Genomic DNA, 22,895 nt, shown 5'->3' with positions numbered 1-22,895 from the left:
GTTGGGGGGGTGGCATGTTTCACAATCTCCTTAAAGAAAAAAACAGGGTCAGGGGTGGGGGGTGGTGATGGAGGGAGAGCAAAGGGAAAGTCTCCTGTTTCAGACTACCCCAGTCAACAGTACATAACTAGAACACAGCAAACACCCGTATGGTGTAGATATTCTATATACCAACATACGGTATCAAAATCTCCTTGTGATACTTGTGAAACAGTTTTACAAGATATGACCACTAGGGAGGGTAATAAAGAGTATGAGGTGGGGGTTGTCTCCTTATACTATCTGCTACATATGTACACGAATCTATAATGGGATCAACATCAAAATTTCAAGGAAAGAGCTAGTAATCTTACAACAGCAAAACATTAATAAATTCTAGCACCATCTATAACACATAAACAAACGTGGGAGTTGGCTATATAGTAAATCACTTGCCTAACATGATGATGCCTAAATTCTAATGTCCAATACCACAATGCCCCCCACAAAGCAAAAACTAGTAAGTTTACCATAATGAAATTTAAAAGAACCATTTAAAATAGCAATTTGGTCAAACTTCTAATCAAAAATGTACAGAACTGCGAATTTAGTACCAAGAATATCACAGTAACTATCCAAGTGCCCTGGGCTTTGCTTCACAATTTTAGGACAGGAGTTTCATGCTAAGAGGAGAGAACAAGGCAAGTATCCAATCTGATCACCTGGCTCTAATTCTCTGCCCTGGGGCTCTCTGACAAAGGACACTGGACATCTTTGAGCTTGTTATCCCTTGCCTTCACTCCCACAAAGGTCAAGGCTGGTCTTACAAGTATGTGCCATCATTTGGTTTTGATGACATAAGCTTGATGACTTTAAATATACATAAAAACAGTTGATATTGAATAGCCTGAAATACTAGAGTGCTGGGGTCATCCAACATTGTTAGAAATTATGAAGTTATATGGGTGTTTCTGACAAGAACTCTTATATGGTCTATTTACATTATTTTACCTGTCTCTATCAATAACTCAAACATTTTTAATATCATATACACTTATGGTTCAGAAGGCAGTACATCAATTGTAAGTAGTCCAAAACAATTTTAATAAAGAAGAAAATATATTAAGATTATGAGCTGGAGGGGGCTAAAGAGATGGCTCAGTGGTTAAGAGCACTAACTGCTCTTCAGAGGTCCTGAGTTCAATTCCCAGCAACCACATGGGGCTCACAACCATCTGTAATGAGATCTGATGCCCTCTTCTGGTGTGTCTTGAGACTGCTACAGTGTATTCATATACATTAAATAAATAATTTAAAAACAAAAAATTATGAGCTAGAGAGATAGCTCAGCTGTTAAGAGAACGTTCTGTTCTTCCAAAGAACCCATGTTTAATTCCCAGCACCTATAAAGCAGTGGTCTGTAACACCACTTCCTAAGAATCCAATGTTCTCTTCTTACATCCACAGGCACAGGTACACATATGGTACAAAGACATGCATTCAGGCAAAGCATCCACAAATGTATGTTTTTTTTTTAAAAATTAAGATTATGATATGTCAATTAATGACTAATGATGATCTTCTCTGTCATTTGCTCAGTTACCAAAAGTTAGATCTAATCACTCAATACACTGTAAGTCCTGAGTTCAATCTTCATTCTATTAATACAAGCAAATAAAGGTCACAAAACATGCCAGGTATCAACAAATTCATGAAGAAACAAGATTAGTTCATGAACAGGAGGCAGGATGGTAGAACAGCTGGACAGATAGCTAACTGGTGAGTCACAAAGTTCTATAGTAGGGCTTACTTCAGACAAAGAGAAGAGCTGTGTGTCTCAGAAACAACAAACATCCAACTGTATGAAAATAGGGAACAGAGAATAAAACACTGGAATATGCAAGACATGAGCAAGATCATGACAGGCCATAGCTGAAAACAATTGGTTTTATCCAGGGGTGATGGGAATATGTTAGAGAATAGGATCCTGATTTAGACGCTATAAAGAATGCCCTGGCTACAGTGAAGAGACCTGGCATTCAGAGCCCCATAGTTAGTTGTCAAGGAAGAAAGAGGATGAAGATTTGGGCCCCAAGGCTAAGGCATAAGATGGTGAGAAACAGGAGGTACAGGGATCTGAAAGTACAGTACGTACACCTAACATCAAGAAAGTGGATGAGACATGTACACAAAGAATGAGAAGCCCTTTCCTTGAGTAAACCCACAGTGGTCAAAGCTAGGCAGGCAGAGTCCAGATCCTTAAAGTCCTCATGAATGATTCTGCTTGCCTGAAGAAGCAGTGGGGTAGGGAGCCAGCCTCTACAGGTGCTCTCCACATCAACAGTGTCTGAGGTGCTGAGCATAGTCACTCTGCAGCACAGGGAGGCTGCCCAGCACCAAAGATGAGGATTTCCTCAGAAGTACAATGAGCTCAGGTTAAAGCAGTAGCTCAGGTGACCTCAAACTTGCAGTGAGGGTCCTGCCTCAGTCTACCACGTGCTGGGGTTACAAGAGTGAGCAGGGTTATTTCGTGTTCAGGCTCCTCTGTGCAAAACATCCTTCTCCCTTATTTTTGTTTCTCAATATTAACTAGGAAGGGTCTAGGGCCAATCTCCCGGCCTACCTTGTGACCACAGAAACACACGTAGTTCATGGTCTAGCATTGATCTTGCCAAAGATAAACATTTCTTGGGCCATCTACCCTTCCCTAAACTCTCAGTCTTAACCAGTTTTCACCTCGCCTGATTCATCCCACTGACACCCTCCATTCTTTCCACAGTGCCTTTCTCAGAGATTTTTTTTTTTCACTTTACATAGGGGGAAAAAATCCTCCCCCCCCCTGGGGGGGGGGAGCATAGGACCGGACCCAGGGCCTTGCAAGCACACTGAGCTAAATCCCCAACCCAGAAAAAGTCCTCCTTAGACCTGCTAAGAAGCAATGTCTTTTCTTTTCATGATTTTTTTCTGGACAGGGTTTGTGCAGCCCTGGCTGCCTTGGAACTTGCTCTGTAGAGGAAGGCTAGCCTGGAACTCACAAAGATCAGCCTTGCTTTTGCCTCCTGAGTACTAAGATTAAAGGTGTGCACCACAAGTGCCTGGCTAACAATGCCTTTTTAACACATTTAGGCATTCCCATGATTATACCACATGCAATATAAACAAACCTTCAAATACATCCAAGACAAGAACAGAAACACCCATTTCTATGTGCTAAGCCTGAATACAGTAAAGAAGCACAATTTTGGTGAAACTGATGATCTCAAAGTCACAAAGATAAATAAAAGCAAAAAATAGGAGTCTGTAGAGTGCTTGTCTATAAAACTCCAAGCCCTGGCTCACATACCACTACATCAAATACTGCATATTACATATGAATGCCATTAGCAAACCACAAATGTATGTATATGTACATATTCTATTCAGTACTACATAACATGCATTGCTGTGTACTAGTAGAAAAGGAAAGGCTACACCAAGTATATCAAGGCCATCTCTAAGGGAAAATTATGATCTTTTTTGTGTGTTTTTCTTACTTCCCTCTATTTCCAAATGTATTTTTTATAAACAGAAAAAGTCTAAACTGTTACTCTTAAAAATCTAAAATTATAGCACACCAAATATCTTGTTCAATAATATTTACATTATAAACTTTGACATTTTATATACTTGTTCTAAAACCCAACACAAAAACCATACAAACAAGCCCTCACTGTTTTCAAGTCCCCCAGCTGATTACCTAGAACACAGGTAATTAACAAAAGCTAAAACCTTTTAGACTTCTATAAACTTCATCATTCACTCAGACAGTTCAGCAAATATTTGAACCAGTCTTTCCAATTAGCCTCCTCTTTCAAATGTCTAATGGCGGTACCCAAAGCAAAAGCTAATGGTCGACTCAGACTGACAGTCTGTGCTTGCTTTTTAAAGCAGTCTTTATGTAAAAACAGAATCAATCAAACACAGTTAATGTTCTATAAAGGACACTTCCTCTTTGGTAACTAGCTTTAAGGTATACCTGCACATTGTTTGGCTAACATAGCAAACTTGTAACATAAATGATAAACTATCAGGTTTTCAGCACTAAATACCGCCAGGGAAATTAAAGAAAGAAAATCACTCTCAAGTTATATAACGGTACTGCAACTCATCTGGAATAAAAATGAAACTCAGAATAAGTCTAACACCTCTAAGATATTCCTTTCAAGAGCCTCCCTCTCTTTTAGGAGAATGTGATAAGGTCTGAACGTGGGTGTTACATTTACTAGACAAGACTGGACCATGTCCTGAGCCCACTTCCCTTTGTAATATCAATACTTATAAAATTTAGTTTGGGAAATAATATTTCCTTCATAACCCCATCAGAAAGAACCCCTTAGTAACAAGCCTATATGGGATGAAACACTCTGAAACAGCTCACCTGAATGTTTCTTTAATTAATGTTGGAAAGCATGAATGTGCAGTAGAATGGTTTATATTTCCAAGAAAACTACTATTCTAAACTTTTTGCCTTAAACCACAACTGAAAGAAAAGTTGCCTTAAGAATATTTTTTAAAAGGAACTGTGCCGGTATAAGTAGTTTTATTAACTAAGAAAAATGTAGAATCTCCCCATCTAAGCAGAGTGCAATGCTAGACAGTGTCTAAGTCCGCTTCAGATAAGCTATCTGTCCTCCAGCGTGCTCCAGCCTCTTCAAACCAGTATGCCATACATAGCGCTACCTAAAACCATCCTCTCTGACCTGCAGTGAAATTGGGAGGCGGCTTCTTATGGTTATAGCTTATGTCTAAACTCACGTCTTTCAAAAAGTAGTCCTAAAGGCAATGATGCATCAAATGCACCTAGCAAATGAGCAGGCAGGCAGAGAGAGGGAGAAGAGGAAAGGTCAGGGGGAGGACACTCAGAAATGCAGTCTTGCTTGGCATCTGTCACGTACTGTCAGCTACTCGGAGAGGAGCGGTTTCCGTACTGTATTTCTCCTCTGGCCAGAGACCATGAAAGCTGCTATAGTGTTGGGCACGGCTGTTTAATAAGAGACTGGAGGTTTCGGGACCTAGGCAGGTCGGAGACCTAGGCCTGATGTCATCATTTAAAGCTGTGCATTAACCTGATCTCCACTGACTGAAACAGTTTTATTCCTCTAGTATATGCTCTCCTCATGCAGCAGCAACTCATTTAATCTTTAATTAATTGAGAAATATCAGATTACTCTGATTTAGCAGTGATTATATTAATTTTAGCACAGTGGGAAGTTGTCTTCCCATGTAGAGTAATTAAGCAAAATTCCCTATATTTTTAAAGCTTTCTGTACATAAATGCCTTCTATTCACCTCCCAATCTCTATTAAGAGGGCACAGCAAACTAAAAACTTAAACACAGATCTCTCGTGGTTAAGAGTCATTTACTTCCACACAATCTACAACAGCACTGTTAGTACTGGGTGACAAAGAGGCTCCAAATTACAAAGTAAAAGAGGGCAAAGGCAGCAGGGCTGAGAACAAAAACAAACAGAGCCAATGCAGCACTGAGAACGAAGATCAATGAGAACAGCAGCTCAGGATCGAGCCGTTAAACATAATCTTGCAGACCATGAGGAGGGGTGCTTTCTACCCTCAGGGTCTCCTCTGTGATGGCTCTGAGCATTCACTTTAATAAAATTAAAAAGCCCCATATCTGTCTTATCAGAAGTAAAAAGATAATATATTACCCCAGTCCAAAAAACTTAGCTCTCAGGGGAAAAGTGCACAGATACAATAAAATACATAAAGTGGGCAAGGAGAGCACCAGGGGTTTAACTGCTGACCCAGGGATAGGGCAGCAGGTGGGCTTTCCAGTGAAAACTGCTTCCACAGTAACACAAATGCCCTTGTCTGCTCAACAGTGAAGGGCTTTAAAAACCAGCTGAGAAGAGGGGTAGGAAAACTGTGATGTAAGCCATAACACTGACAAAATATGAGAAACACTATGATTTAATGCTGTAACTCTCAGTGCTATAAGCAGAAAATTAATATATCTCAATCTATATGACATATATACATAAACAGGTATATATCTCAACACGATTAATAAGATACATAGCCAATCAATAAGGCACTTTCTTAGCTTCATTAGTAGAAAATATTCAGTGCATGAGAATCTTATAAAATCAGCCTACTAGCTCTGGTTCCTTACCTGTGAGGACAGCCTTTGCTGAAGGATCTGCCAGGTCCAGAGCCGATTTCCCATCGGTGTTCCGGATGTTTGGATCAGCTCCGTGCTGCAGCAGCACTGTGCAGGGAAAGCAGAAACAGTATCTTACCTCGGGGATACAGAGATTATTTACTGGTAAGTGTCGCCTCGGCATGGTGTAGGCATAAACATACATTGCACAATTTTTTTCTCTTTCAAGAAAAGAAAAATGAAAGAAAAAGGGTAAAAAAGCACTGCAGCAAAGGATCTTCTCTAGAGTAAAGCGAAGTTGGCAACTTATGGTACAGTACTATCACATGACTTGACATCATAACCATGAAACTAGACGCTGCCTGGACAGTCCTGCTTTGCCTCCCAAGGCAGCAGTATGGGAGCTGTGTGCCTGCTCACTGGCTCGCTCGGCGAGATGCGCTAGCTGAAGCTGCCCTCTCTTTACTACCACTGTGACTGCTTGTTGCTGCTGCTGCCTCACTGCTCAATTTCCAAACACTTCCTCTCTCAGAAGGGTTGTAACCCCGTGCAAGGCTTTTAGTGGCTCGGGGCTTACATATGAAACTCACCATAGACACACTGGCTTGCTTCCAGAAGTTTAACAGACACAGTAATGCATGCAACTCCAGCTCTTACAGCCATGCTACGAAAAAGAACCATCTCCTTCCTGTATTATGATCCTCCTTCAAATTTCTAGAACTAGAAATCCAGTCTCTGAAATGCATATAACAAGGTATTTCATAAAAACTACAGAGGATCTTTAAGATTCAGAACCTCTTATAAATGAATGGCAGGTAAATAAAATATGGCGGGCACTGTGGTGAGTATCTAACGTCCACTAAACCACCTCTGCTATCTGGTCTTTAAACAGAGAACAGGTTAGCTATCTTCTGTCAAACCCCAAAATCCAAAGCCGTGAGGAAAGCGAGTCCTCTGAGCACTACATAACCACATAACTACACAGCACTAAGTTTATCCGAATCACTTGCAGGATTTACTACATTTACTGCGGTGGGGACACAATGTGGAGGTAAGAGGACAATCATTTGTACATGTGGATCCCAAGGATTAAATTCTGGTTCTGAGGACTGGTGACAAGTATCGTTACCCACTGAGCCATCTCATTAGCCACTATTGGTCATTTTTTTCCTAAGCAAAAAAAAATTTCATCCTTTAGCAAAATATATACTAAAGAACCAAATTTAAACTAATACTCCAATTTAGAACTCTCATTAACATACGTGGGATTGTAGCAATGAGGGCTAAGAATGTAACTCATTGGTAGAGTACACACCTACCACGGTAGATGCTTAACACAAATAAATCTCACATTGAGACCTGGATTCCAGACTCAAAACATCTCTCTCTCTCTCTCTCTCTCTCTCTCTATATATATATATATATATATATATATATATATATATATATATATATATATATATGCAAATATTACAAAATCCTGGGGAGGGTGGGTCGGTCTCATACATTTTATTAGATCTTACACGCGATCTTTAGAGCTGAAATGGTGGCTCAGCTGGTGAAATACTTGTTCCACAACCATGAGGACCCAGGTTCCGGTCCTCGGCATCCATGTAAACAGGTGGGCACGGCAGCATCTGCGGCCATGCAGAGCTGAGGAAGTGGGACAGAAGGATCCCTGGAGCTAGCTGGTCTCAAGTCTACCCAAATCAGTGTGTCCCAGGCTCAGTGAGAGACTGTCTCAAAACATACCAAGGAGAGTGACTAAGGAAAAACACTCAATGGGGACTCTCTGGAATCCAAGAACATAGGTGTCCTTATGCACTCGAGCACACTCCTAACAAGTAACTGTGGATACAAACCCCTGCCGACCCCGCCCAGCATGGAAGCTGTTTAAAACAATCATGGGCTTTGAGCCACTACTAGTAAATCTCAAGTTTTCATTCACTCTAAGTTCTACACTGAAGCCCATACATTCTTTTCAAATTTGGAAGGCGATCTTCATATTACTAAGTACTGAGTCATGATGTTTGTAAGCTGTTCTATCTGTGATGCATAAGCCATCAAGGCTATGGCTTCGCTACAATGGATAGCTGTCTGAAGGAAGAGCTCACAGCTCTCGCCTTAGATCTGGGGTAATTTCACACTTGCAGTATTAAGACAAGCCATGCTTGGGAAGACACAGAGAGATCTGTAGACCTTCTCTGGCATCCTCCCATCAGGTGCAGTTCTCCATGGTTTCAGTTTTCTTCAGCCAATCGTAGTCTAAAGCATGAAATGTACATTTCCCACCATGCACCAGTCTGAGTACCCTGCTCAATCCATCCACGAGGTGAACCAGCACTCTATCTAGTGTATTCACACTGCATATGCTGCCCACCCTCTGGCACTCAGAAGTCATCAGCAAGCGTCGCAGGGCTGATGCATACAACTCTTATTTTACTTAGGAATAGCCTCAAAGAGTTAAGCATTCATGATGTTGGTTGCTGGTGATTCAAATATGTCAAAAAGCAGCTTAGCATAGCATGTCTCCTTTAAACGAGAAGTCAAAAGGTCTCAGCTTAAAAAGAAAACTGTGAGTTCAAATCTCTGTAAGGACAAATCTTTCCCGGAAACTATGAGGAAGGAGAGAGAAGTCCCCTACTACTGCATATCAAGGTAATGAACTCTAGAGCTACTTACAGTAACTTTCACTACAGCATAATACTTCTTATGAGTAGATGTCACTGCTAATCTGTGACAACTTGCACAGATTAAACTGTAATATCCATCACTTAGATAGTTTCCTCTGTGTGTACATGTGTACAGGAAAGTACAGACACAGGGTTCAGTACTACCCAAGGTTTCAGGCATCCACTGTGACTCTTACCACGTGTCCTAGGTACACTGGTGGGGAGGTGACGGGGACTGCCGTGTATCATTTAATTCCTGAATGTAGCAATAAACATGACTATTTTTTAAAGGTTTCTAGAGTCAAGAGTTAAAGAATAAACTAATAATCAATATCAAGCAATTGCTATTTTATCACCCTGAGGGCAATTACTGGTGGTCAACTTGAATAATCTGGAATTAACTATAAAAAAACAGACAGACAGACAGACAGACAGACAGACAAGCAGCTGGGCACACTTGTGAGGGATTTTTAGTTAGCTAGATCCTTTGAGGTAGGATCAGAATACCCACCCTAAATCTGAGCCAACCTTTTTGTAGCAGTCTATTCAAAGGGCACGGAGAAAAAGGTTTTGCTCAAGGAGGACAAATGAGGCAAATTCTCATTGCCAAGTCCATCTATCCTCAGCCTTACAAACTAAATTCCTAGGACTTCCCATTGAGAGACAGACACTGTTGGACTAGCTGGACCAAAGTCTGTAAGCTACTCTACTAAATCCCCACATATTATCTAACTTCCTCTTCAGATACTTGTCTATACAATCAAAATGACCAGCTTTTGCAGAAACTTGGGGGTTTTTGTTTGTTTGTTTTTAATTTCAGAAAGAAATTTCAGATTGGTTCATTTTGGAAATTTATAAGGCTTCTCAATCATGAAGCAAACCCAAGAATCAAAGGTGGCAAATACTTGTGGCTTAGTTGCTGAGTGAGCATGTGCAAAGGAAAGAAACAAAGAAATAGCTACTGTGAAAAGCACTGCCTGTTATTCATTCTTGGGGCTGAACACCAGATCCTGCTTTAAATGGAGGTGAAAACATTTTTACTTAGCAGACTATGACAATTACATAATGGAAACTTTGATTCAGCAATTTTTAATCAGTGGTAGAGGCAAAGTATTAAAAGCCTGGCTGCTCCCCACAAAAGGAACTTAAATCCCTGGTCCTTCTAATGGGATTCTATCTATAACGTTCTTACTGAAAGAGAAACTGGCTGTTTAGGCCCAGTTTTATTCTGGTTTGGGTGGTTTCAAATATAATAACTGTCCTGCCTGAAATGTATGGCTTTTAAACATTTTGTGGTCACTCCTAGCTCTTCCTCGGACCTGAACACAGGCAGGCCCACGGCAGAGCAATGTAGTAACAGGGAAGAGCGGCTGAACCGCTTGAACCAACTGCTGCTAACACAATCCACACCAGAAAATACTTAACCATCACAAGCTTATCAGAAATAGATTTAAAAAATTAACTCCAAAAAATTTAGGGGTAAAGGTATCTGCATTAAAGTAACAGGGGTCTAAATCTGTCTTCCCCACTGCAGAGAGGAGTAAATGAAGAGAGAAAACAGTGTGCAGAGGCCAAGCTTCGTGTCTGACAATACCCACTGCCTATTAGTTACTCAGAATTTCTAAAGCACATTTTAAGATGCAGACCCTTCAGGATGCAACACAAGATCCTCCATAATATCAGCCCTACCACACACGGTTGCTATTGCACTCCTGGGTGTGTCCCCCCAAAGATTCCATCTAAGCTCCATAGCAGCCGCTTCTCCATTAGCATTCACTGCAGCCCTTCCCACAGTAGCTGAGTTATGGACAACCTGAATGGCGTCATCAAGGAAATGTGCAGAGGAAATGTGCTTTCTACATGCAGTGGAGACAGCAGAGCAGGTCGTGACTGTAAGTCATGTGGGTGCTTCACAGTACTCTTGGCAACGGGGGACTACATTCTAATAAGGGAAGAATGACATACACAACAAGCAGAGATGACAGTGGCAGATCGCAGGAATGCCACATGGTACTCCAGGGGTGTGTCAACTCAGATGCCTCAAAATGTACTTTCCAAGTTCGGAACCATCAAAGGGAATTTAACTATTGGCACAAAATGTGATTGGGAATTCGTGTTGTATGATCAATACAAATACCACAAACCTCTCAGAATATGCAAGCACAACACACAGCACGGTACGAGGGGGAAAGGAACACATGAACACCCCAGAATGTAAATTAATGAGTATCATGGCTATTCAAACTCCCTTACTTTATTCCACTTAATTTATTGAGACATGGCCCAGGTGGCCTCCAACTCATGATCCTCTTGCCTCAACCTCAGGAGTCATAAATAACTTTTACTATCTTTAGCCAACTGAGATATGATCCGACCTTCAACCACGGCATCTCGACTCTTCCAGTTTTTCTATCTCCTTTCCAAGTAGGCAAGCTAGAAAAACTACAGCAGCTGACACAAAAGATAGTCATAATTCAATTACATCCCAAATGAGCTGTGATATGTGATATTCCTACTCCATTTCTAGTTATTTATCTAGAATCTGTTCAGATTCAGAAAACACAACTTTAGCCATGTTGTCTCATTTCATTTTTAACTATTAAATTTGAGCGCCTACATTGTTCTTACGAATTAAAAAGAATAATAAACTTACCGCAAAGCCTCAGTGTGCCAAATACTAGAAAAACACAAAGTACTTCAGAATCTATTATATTAGCCACAGGCAATATCAGACAATTAAACAGTCTTTGAGGGGAAGAGGAGGGGTAAACAGGGATATGGGGATTGCAAGGGTGGTCAGGGGGCTGCGGTCGGGATACAAAGTGAATAAAAAAATTAATGGGGAACAAAGGTGATTAAGTGTTTTCTTTAAGTGGCAAACAGAACAGTATTAAAAACTAACAATCATGTGAGTTTAGAGTCTCAAAGTGTTTGCTAAGATGACACTGAAAGTAAAACCGAGGCTCTGTGTTCAATGATCCCAAGTATTTGTAAACCGCTTACTTCTCAGGGATGCAAATACTCATTTGCTAGACTGAGTTTCAAAAATGGAATCACACAGGACCCTTTAGATTATTATGTTATCTTCATTTTATGTGTCTTAGCTAGGTTCTTGCTGTGAACAGACAACATGACCAAGGAAACTCTTACAAAGAAAACTATTTCACAGGGCCGGCCGGCTTCAGGTTCAGAGGTTTAGTCCATTACCATCATGGTGGGAAGCATAGCAGCATCCAGGCAGGCACGGTGCAGTAGAAGGAGCTGAGAGTTCTCCATCTTGATCCCCAGGCAACAGAAAGAACTGGGGCCACCCTGGGCATGCTGGCACAGAAGGCCTCAAAGCCGCCCCACAGTGACGCACTTCCTCCAACAAGCCACACCTCCTAATAGTGCCACTCCCTATGGGCCACGTATTGAAGCACATGAGTCTACAGGGACCATAACTACTCAAACCACCACAGTGTGTATGAATGTTCTGCCTGCATGGAAGTTTGGGCGCCATGTGTATTCCGGGCCCACAGAGGCCAGAGGGTGGGATCAGCTAAGCGATCACAGATGGTTGTAAACTGCCACATGGGTGCCGGGAAACAGACCCCAGCCCTCTGAGGCGTCTCTCCAACCCCAAGGAAAGTTATTTTTAAACTTCTGTATTTTTTTTAAATTCATCACAATGGTCCTTAGCTTTTTTACTACATTTACTGGGGTGGGGACACAATGTGGAGGTAAGAGAACAATCACTTCTACATGTGGATCCCAGGGATTAATTCAGGTCATGAGGCCTGGTGACAAGTGTCATTACCCTCTGAGCCATCTCAGCCATTGTTATCTGGTTTTTTTTTTCCTAAGCAACAAAATTTTTTCTTCTTTACAAAATATAATACTAAAGAACCAAATTTAAACTAATACTCTTCAATTTAGAACTCTCATTAGAATACATGGGATTGCCGAGTGACAGAAGCCGTGTTTTTTCATTTTAACTGGAATATACAATACTCCCTTGATTATACAGTGATAGTTTCTTCCACATGAGTACATATTTAATAGCGTGATATTACATAATACCATAAGTCATCCATTAAAAACTGTACAAACATCAAAGTGTTTGATGTTTTCACTCACGGCACATTTTACCTTCCTGGTACAGAACTAACAGGGAGACTGAGGGTCACTAACTATCATGGTAGGGATTTTAGCTCTCAACAGTTGATTTACCACTAGCAGTAAACATAAAATTTCAAGTAACCACCACTAATGTAGATGGTAATTTGGCTTGTTGGATTTAAATTAGAATTAAGGGACAAGCATTTTCAATTTTGGGTGCTAAACTAACTCATTTAGGTGCTAAACAATGAAAAGTAATGAGATTTAAAACAAAGCAAAAACTAAAAGTAACTTCAAGTGGTAGCTACTGAGACAGCTCAAAACTTAATGGAGGGACCTGGAGGGCAAAGAGAACCCAAAGTAGGACACATGGAAGACACCTCTGTTCTGAAGCCAGTTACTGATTCAGGGAAAAGGTCTTTCCAATGTCTCATGTTGCAAATCCCACCACAAATAATAACTTTAAATAACATTCTCCATACATCGTGAGGGGGCATATACCTCGGGATGAGGAAATGTGGCTATGAACTAGTCCTGGGGTACCTGAGGACACAGGGGCTTAGAAGCATTGTGCTGTTGCTCCAGGTTAGAGTACATCAGAGGAGAGGATGCGGAGAGAAATGGTCTTGGCCTTCAGAGAGTACAGAGTTCTACAGACCTCACTAACCTGCTATAGCTAGTGAAGCAAAATGCCTCCTAGGTCACCTTAGCTACAGGCAACCACCATTCCCTAGGGCAGGGTGCGGCTTCAAGGTCAAAGTCCTTTTCTTTTGTTTTAAATGATTTTTAAAATGATTTATTTATTCATGCATTTTGTGTACACAAGTGCTCTGTCTTCATGCACACTAGGAGAGGGTGACAGATCCTATTACAGATGGTTGTGAGCCGCTGTGTGGGTGCTGAGAAGTGAGCTCAGGACCTCCAAGAGGAACTAGTGCTCTTAACCATTGAGCCATCCCGCCAAAAAAAGGCAAATATACACAAAGTCAGCCCATTCTCAACAAAGGACAAAATGGTTGTGGTGGTTTTAATGGGAATGGCCCCATAAGCCCATACTACTTAATGCTTAGCCACCAGCGAGTGGAACTGTTTAGAAAGGACTAGGAGGTGAGGCCGTGTGGGAGTACAGGTATCACTGGCAGCAGGCTTTAAGGTTACAAAAGCCCACTGCCAGGCCATCGGCTGTCTCTGTCTCTCCTCATCCCCTTCACTCCCTCTATGTCTATATGTCTCTCTCAGCCAGCCAGGAGATCAGAATGTAGCTCTCAGCTACTGCTCCAGTGCCATTTGCACCAGTGTCCCATGGCCAGTCTTCACACTCCCTGCTGTGATGCAATGACCAACCTTCCCAAGCTCCCAACTGTATACTTCCTTCTATAAGTTGCCTTGGCTATGGTGTCTCTTCACAATAGAACAGTAACTAAGACAGTGATCCATTTGTGGAAAATAGTCTATTCAACAAATTGTGCTGGAACAGAAAAGTCATTTATAATTTCTAAGCAAACAGAGTACATCCTAGAGTGGTGCAAATGTTCGCTTTGATCACAGTGTGGTTCCAGCGGTGAGCAGGTGTGTCAATACAAAAAGGGAAAATGGACTTAAGAATACTCATTTTATGTCATTAACTAATACTGAATGTTGCTTTATGTATATTTAAGTAACTTAAACCATCTGAGCATTTAACTACATTAGAAACAGTCGATGATAAAATTACTGAAGTGAAAAACAGCTCAAAGGGTATTTTCATTAACACAATGGGAAGGAAATGAACATAAGAGACGTGGATGGAATCCCAAGTTCTGACTCGCTATGAGCTGCCATAGAACTAAAGCCAAACCAAACCATACTTAATAGAAGACATGTTCAAGAAGTCTCTACTCGTGTAGAAAAACAAAAACTGCCACAGACCTCAGAACCATGCCTACACATGGTTGACAACACCAGAAACCATGACAAACTAGCATAATTAACTCCATTTAAGTAGTTTTTGTAAACAGACATATCTACTCTTCCTTATTACTGTCCTACTTCTAAATCAATCATTCACTTTTATTAATTTTTAACATTTGTCTTTATATATTTTTGTGTCACATATTTTGGTGAATGTGAACATGCCATAGTGTGTCCTTGTGTAGGTCCAAGGGCAACTCTTTCTATTGTGTGGGTTCTGGAGATCAAATTTGTGTTGTCAGGCTTGGCTGCAAGGGCCTTTAGCCACTAAGCCACTTTGCTGGGACCCCTCATTTAATTTCCTTAGTCACAGGAGATAAATGCTGCGTGTTTTGAGGACCAGAAAGAGTAATCAGCTCTGTTCTCTCAACACACTCATGTTCATTAATACCCAAGCTTCTCTGGAGAACAGGAGATAGACATTTCTTTGATGCTCACTGGGGTCTTCTGCACGGAGTGATTACCGACATTCACTGAGTAAAGGAAGCTGCTTTCATCTTAATTAACATCCTTTGGGGAAGCCTGAGAACATCACTGCGCACTGCAGAGCCAAAAGGACATATATTCTAATACACTGAATAGGGGCTAGGCTGGGGTTCCGGGGAAGAGTTTTAAAGTAATGCTGTGTTTTAGCTTGGTCTTTTTACTTGTAATATAATGTCCTAATATTCCTGAGACATGCTATCCCATATGGGTGCCTTAGCGAAGGTAACCAGAGTTTGTGAAATGTGTTAGGGAGACTGATGACCCAAACTATTACACTTCATTTTCGTCAATTTAAATTTAAAGACTTGTTAGTTGATGCAGTTACTAACAAGCGTTTCATGTGCTTGACATACCTAGACATGTGAAATTACTTCATGAACAGCGAATTTTATTGAACTCCGAATACAGGTTAAGTGTTACTCACAAAGCTGGGTGTGGTGGTACAGAACAACCATCCTAGCACCTGGGAGGCTGAGGCTGGAGGATTATCACTGAGTTTGAGGCTAGCCTAGGCTACACAATGATAATCAGGCTAGCCAAAATTATACAGTAATGTCCTTATCTTAAACTAAAAAAAAAAAGTATATATGTATGTATGATGTATGTATGTACTACATAAACTCATGGAAATTTTGTTTAACTGAGATATACTTAACATAAAAACATATTTCAGAACTCTAATTGAAAAAATGTTAAGTAACCAATAATGTTTTATAAACATTACATATAGAAGGAGTACTCTGTATATTTTGTGTTTTAAGAACAGTATCAGTGAAGTGGTATCACCTATCTTTTAAGTGTGGCTACTGGAAATGTGTACTTTCATGTGTGCAGCATTACATAGGTATGGGCAAGTGCTACCGACTGAGAAGGGAGACTTGGCTCCCCCTAGCTACTACTAGCCTAGAGCAGACACTGCCTGCCCCTAAGGTAAGGGCTCCATCATGCTGCTTACTTTGCTTGCATCCTCTTAAGCTCACAGAGAAAACAGGAACTGCAGTTAAGCTGAGTGTCAACCACACTTTTTTCTGACCCCTGAGAATGAGGGAATGGAAGCTGTCATCTCCTGCTCTTCAAGGGAGACAGAAGCCTTCTGCCTTCCTCTCTCTCCTGCTTCTTCAGACTCCCTCAATTCTTGATGCAGTCATCTGGCCCTTCCTTTCCATCTCATCCTGTTTGGTGAGTGGACAGGGGACGGGAGGGGCTGACAACTTGGATTTATCTTTCACCTCGCTGTCTCCAGCTTCCTGGATCTTTGCTGAAGTAGTCAGCTTTTACTTCAACTTAACCAGTCTGTGGACTGTAGGTACTTTAAAAAGTAGGGCAGTATCCTGCACCTTCTAAGGTTTTAACAATAACCCTGACCCAGGCCCACTAGGAATCAGTCACAACTCCCCACTGTGACAACTAAAACTGTCCCCACACTCTGCTACAAGAAAGAACTCACCCTGGCTGAAAGGCTCTCTTCTCTTAGGTTCTTCTGGCCCCACACTCCTCTAACACTCACATACAAAGTGGGAACACATCTCCAAGCAGTCTTACATGCCAACTACTGTAATAGTCTTAGGTTTACAATATAAAAACACAAGTAAACAGTAAAGTAAAATAGTTAGCAATTTATTATTTTGTCTTTGAGTGCCAACTTTATTAACGCTATTTTAAGTACAAGGAATACAAATTATTTTAATAAGACTTCTTAAAGAACAGAGAGACTTCATCAAAAAGAAAAGCTGAAGTGTGCCTGTCTAGTTAGAGCTACTGCTGCTGTGACGAAATGCCATGATCAGAGCAAGCTGGGGGGAAAGGGTTTATTTCAGCTTACACTTCCAGGTTAAGAGTCGAGCACTGACAAAAGTCCCGACAGGAACTGAAGGGCAGGATCTTGGAGGCCCGCTGCTCACTGGCCTGCTCCCTGTGGCTCACTGACTTACTTGCAGGCTCTATCTATGATAGAAGAGCTAGGCCCACCGGCCCAGAGGTAACCCTACCCACAGTGGGCTGGGCCGTCCCACAATATTCACGATCAAGAGAATGCTCTACAGACTTACCTGTACAGAGGCATTTTCTCAATTTGGGTTCCTTTCTTGAAAATGACTCTAGCATAAAATTAGCCAGCCTAAAACTGTACTATCTTATATCTCCTCTCCCTTCCCATAAAGAGTAAATATTTTCATTGACATCACCAAACTCTTAATTCCAAATTCTCACTAAAGAGAATTTAATCCATTTTGGTTCAGTGTCTGCTGTTAAAAGGCTTGTCCAGGAAAACAGAAGGCGATACCAACAGTGGTGATGGGAAGGCCTAGTTCTGAGGCAACATCTACCTAGGCAGGCATCTCAATGGTACTCACTGTGAGAACACATCTCAAGTTCAAAACTGATGTCAGTGGGTTCATAAAATTGAAACTTCTACTTTACACACCAGTCCATTATTTTTGTGTTTATGACAAATATTTTAATGTTTATTACAAATATAGTGATATTTCTCCTCAAACTTCATCCACACTGCTTTAATATGCTTGCAAAAACATTTCGCAAAACAAAAATTAAAGAGTTCTTCCCATCAGGTGACAAACATTGTGGGTAAAATATTAAATAAATGAAGACAATATAAGAGAAGTCTAATTTAGACTCCAGAATAAATGGTGAAACAACTATTGTGCAAAAATTCAGGGCTTCAACTATGCCTCTAAAAAAGTCTTTAAAATAAAAATGAGCAAAACTTCAAGATTCTGCTGATATCCACCATACATGCAGTAACAATTTTACCCTAGTGAACTGTTTACCTCTCTCTGTTTCATTACACAAATATCTGTGTAACATTCCCCTTGTACCTCAGTGCTCAAAAGTTGGGTTCAACTGGAAGAACCCTAACTTTACACTGAAGCCTTCTCCTGTGTGTGACTTACTGGATTAAGTGCATCTCTTTCAGTGTTATAGCCAGACACTGGCATGAATGTATGATTAAAAAGGTGTCTCTGTGTCCCAGGCTTTACAAATTCAGGTGAAGCTATAAACTAGGCTTCATACTTAATAGTAAAGTCAGTACCTTTAATCTCTCACCTACCTCTCACCACTCTATAAGACCATAAGATTGCCCTTGGATTGCAATCCAAGCTTTCTTACCATACATGAGTTCTAAGGCCAGTTTTCACATCTGTCCTAAATACCTCTTCTGCTCCTATTATATCCAATGCCCCCTCCTACAATTCCATCAGTAATTAAATGCTCAAAATCATAATTCTGAAAACATTATAGTTCCTTCCCTCTGATGTTCCCAGTCCCATGTTCACAAATATTCTTTCAAAAGACCGAGGTTGAGTGCCAAATATGCACAGGAAGTATGTAGCCTCACTCTCTAATCAGACTTCAGGAGGTGGCAAGACAAATTAACAAAATTTCAGCCTTGATAGAAAATAAATATAGGTTTTGACAGACAGTGGGATATTTTGTAGAAAATCTTATTGTTACTATCATATCTAGAAAGTAACTATTAAACAACTCACAGGGAGGCTTACATCCTTACTAAGTCTGGACCCTGTTTAGAGGTAAAGTATAGCACTTGCCCAACTTGAAAAGGCTGGCAGACTTAAATGAGCCAAGTGTACAGAGAGCCCATAGTCTATAAAACAAAGGTTACACCTGGCTTTCTAGTTTAGTGAGGACTAAAATCTTTGCCTTAAACTTCAAGCAAAGTGAGGAAACAGCTCTAATGTCCAGGAGCGTCAGGTAGCACGACAGTATATAGTGCAAAAAAGGGTAAGTCAATGAGCCCCTTGTCTCAAGTGCCAGTCTCATACAACACTGTCTTAAGCTACACAGCTCACCTATTGTGAACTATCGTGGCCAGCCTATTCTAAAGTAACAGAAAATGCGATTCTTTTAACAGATGAATTTCTTTTTTTTTTGGTTCTTTTTTTTGGAGCTGGGGACCGAACCCAGGGCCTTGTGCTTCCTAGGCAAGCGCTCTACCACTGAGCTAAATCCCCAACCCGATGAATTTCAGTATTAGGTAAAAACCACATCACTTTAAAAACATGATTTAGCCTTCCCTATGAATTCTAATTCTAATGAACAAATTGTGTGTGTTTGTGTGTGTGTGTGTGTGTGTGAGAGAGAGAGAGAGAGAGAGAGAGAGAGAGAGAGAAAATATAATCATCAGTATTATCTAGAAACCCTACTACAGTAGAACCAAATTAATCAGGTCAATAAATAAATACCCTTATCTTCATCAAAGCATTTGAACACCAGCAGGCAAGATGTTCAGAGTCCAGTTATCCTATCACAAGAGAAAATAATGGTGCCATTCCTTACTGTTCTCTTTGTTAAGGGGACTGTATGGAAGTCTGCCAATTAGAGTGCTATCCAAAAATGTTACACTAAAATTTAAAAGACCCAAGTTCACTGTTTATGTGAAAAATTGATGCTAAAAAAAAAAAAAAATCAAGATGAGAGTTGTTCTGAAGGAAAAAGAAGAGAATAATGAAACAAATTAACGCAATCAAATTCCCAGAGCTGGGCTAGAAATGGCTCTCTGGTGAACTCTGCTCTGCCAAGCCACACCTCAGGCAGTCCACAACTGCCTGTCTCTATCCCAGGGAATCCAATGCTCTCTTCTGGCCTCTATGGGTATCCAGCACATACACCCACACAGACACACAACCCAAAAATAAATTCTAAATCATTCTCAATGCTTTGTTAAATTTTCAACTCATTTTTCCAAGGAGTGCAGAAGCAAAAGGAAATGAATGTCCTTTGTAGCTCATTTACGGATGGCACATGACCAGATAGTGTGACAGACTAGACTCAGGAGCCCTAGAGTAGCAGTCCTAGAGTCCAAGAGTGGGGGCTGCTGTGACTCACTACGGAGCTGCAGCTTTCCAGGCCATTAGCCTAATGTGATCAAGGCCCACACAGCCCTTACTGAGAGATGCTCTGGAAGGAAGGCGAGCCTCTACAGTCCTACTTGCTTCCCCAGTCCACCTGAGAACTGTTAATAAGACCACAGCTATACACGCGTATAAAGTAGCTATACAAGCCAACATTTACAGACAATTACAAAGACACTGACTATAAAATAATTATTGTGCATACAGTCTTACCATTTATTAAAGAGGAAAGCAAACTTGCATACTAATGAGACTCAAGTGCTGGCTGACTGTTCTCTAGTGGCTTATGCTTTTACCTGGTGTTGCACAGTAACCCAGTACTGGAGAGGGAGAGGTAGAAATCAATAATTCAAGGTCATCTCCCTGGATAGTTGTGTTCTCAGCCAGCCTGGGCTACGAGGCCCCTGTGTCAACAAGACACATGCACACGCAGTCTACTTAACACATCTTTTGGAGATAATCAATATTTTGATTTTATAATCATCAATGCTAAGAAGGTTGCTTAGCACCAATATGTAGTAGCAAATGGCAGATGTTTAGGACCATTTCAGAGATGGATGGAAACTGTCCTATCCTAAAATAAAATGAATATTTTTATGATACAAGTCAGCAACTCAGGGTATGAACTTCACCACAGAAAAGGTAACAATGGAAGTAATCAGACAATTTGTACAATGATCATTTATACAGGGAAAGCAAATTTATCTTTCTAGATAACAGATGTGTATGTGAAAAGTTACAAGAAACCTAGAGAAGAAAATTACTGCAAGAGAGAGTTACATAAAAACTTGGCTAGTCACATTTATTGCATAGTTCCCAACAGTCAGCCCAGATGCCAATCAGTAACTGAATGGTTAACTATGGCACAATCACACATTGAAATTTTAGTCAACCATGAAGATTGAAAATAGGTTATTTGTAGGAAAAATGGATGGAACTGGACATCATTATGTTATCATAATAAACCAGACTCAAAAAGACAAGTTCTCGGATACTGAATTCAGACTAAAATATATTTTATATATAACATAAAGAGAAAGTTTAGAGCAAGATGGGAGAATGATACAAGAGAGTAATGAAAGGGAATGCCTAACGTGGTGTCTCCTACACAGAAGAGATACTTAGGCAGATTTATATCCACACACATCTACATGACATGAGCGCAGGAATGGAACTGTCTGGCAAAAGAGGAGGGAAGAGGACAATGGGAGTTCCAGGGGGTGGGGAGAGAGATGAATAAAATACAATACACGCATATGAAAATGCCATAGTGAAACCCATTATTTTGTACACTAACTAAAACTCTTGTTTAAAGCCTGGTCTCAATTTGGAAGACAAATTATAATTGACTTTTAAAACAGTTAAGTTAAAAGATGAAAAGATGGCGATTTAAAATAAATTATTTTTATGATTAAAATATAATCTTAAATAAATCCCTGTCAAGAAGAGAGGAACTTCAATTCTCAGTTCAAACCTGATCTCTAAGATTGCTGTATGTGCTCTACAGACGATAGCAAAGGGGCAATTTTCTCCTTTCTTTCAGAAAAAACAAAACAAAACAGGCAGTCAATCTGAATCATGAGTATAGTGCAGAAGACATAAAAGAGTAGTGAAATTGCTTTGCTAAATACTTTGACAAGCAAATTCCATCTCCATATCATCTGAGGTAATGACCATGATCCTTTTGTCTCAACTACCCAATCTCAACTTCCCCTCTGAGAGTGGCAACTCAAGGTTTACTTCAGAAGTAACAACAAAAAAGGTTCAGTAGTAAGAATTTTAGTTTCTTTGAAAAACATAGAAATATTATGGAAATATATTTTTGTTTTAATCCCAGGGATGGGATATGAGACTGCTTCAGATTGTTCACAACAGGTGACTATGATTTGCCTCATGCTCTAGCATGGGTGTGACTTTACCGGCTGCATATAGTTTCTGCAACTTTGTGATATTTGGAATTCTGGGTACTTTTTAGGTTATATAAATGATTGACATTTGTTAAGTAGTTATGTGCAAACAAAGAAGAAACAAGAAGAAATTAGATATCCTGACAGCAAAGATCAAACTTGCCCTAAGAAACTCAATGTCCCCCTCAGGAGGAAGTAGTCTAATGATCATGTTACCCCCATCCCCTCTAACCGTTCTCTCTCCTATCTATGTTAGGGGATGGAGTGGGTGGAAGAAAGAAGAACCACAAAGTAGGCAAAGCCCCGCTACAGCATGCCCTCCTTTGCTGTTTGTTTCTTTTATTTGTTCGAAAAAATATCTGACAGCCCAGGCTAGCTTCAACTCTATGACATATCCAAAGCTGGCCTTGAGCTCCTCATCCTGCCTTCATCCCAGGTGCTGGATTTATAGCCATAACTATCACACTTAGCTGATTGCTGCCCCTTCTTTATAGAAAAACAGCCATAACCAAAAGTTATGAATGACCAAAGTCAATACTCAACTACTTATCCTGATGATTATTTAAAAAGATGGCGCATAATTATCTAACAATAGAATGTGTTTATACTTGAATAAAAACATGTGTCTGGTAAAATGCAAATTCAAGTTATTGTAAAGTCAAAATAAGAACTCATCAAGAAGTAGACATTATTTCATCTCCTTACCCATAATATTGATAAATGGGAGTGGGGGGCAACCCGATCAAGCTATCTT

The 22,895-nt window shown here is 40.4% G+C and overlaps 1 protein-coding gene across 2 annotated transcripts in view; it reads right to left on the bottom strand.

Moving 5' to 3' along the window:
- Tnks (tankyrase) overlaps nt 1-22,895 on the bottom strand; it is a 151,004-nt gene that overhangs the window by 92,801 nt on the left and 35,308 nt on the right. For both annotated transcript variants that reach the window (XM_039094390.2, NM_001106084.2), the window contains one exon: nt 6,149-6,244. In XM_039094390.2, coding sequence (XP_038950318.1) covers nt 6,149-6,244 — 96 coding nt within the window. The remainder of the gene's footprint in view (nt 1-6,148; nt 6,245-22,895) is intronic.

Source organism: Rattus norvegicus, chromosome 16 (assembly GCF_036323735.1).
Source record: "Rattus norvegicus strain BN/NHsdMcwi chromosome 16, GRCr8, whole genome shotgun sequence".
Lineage (NCBI taxonomy): Eukaryota > Metazoa > Chordata > Mammalia > Rodentia > Muridae > Rattus > Rattus norvegicus.
This window is presented reverse-complemented; position numbering and strand designations above follow the sequence as displayed.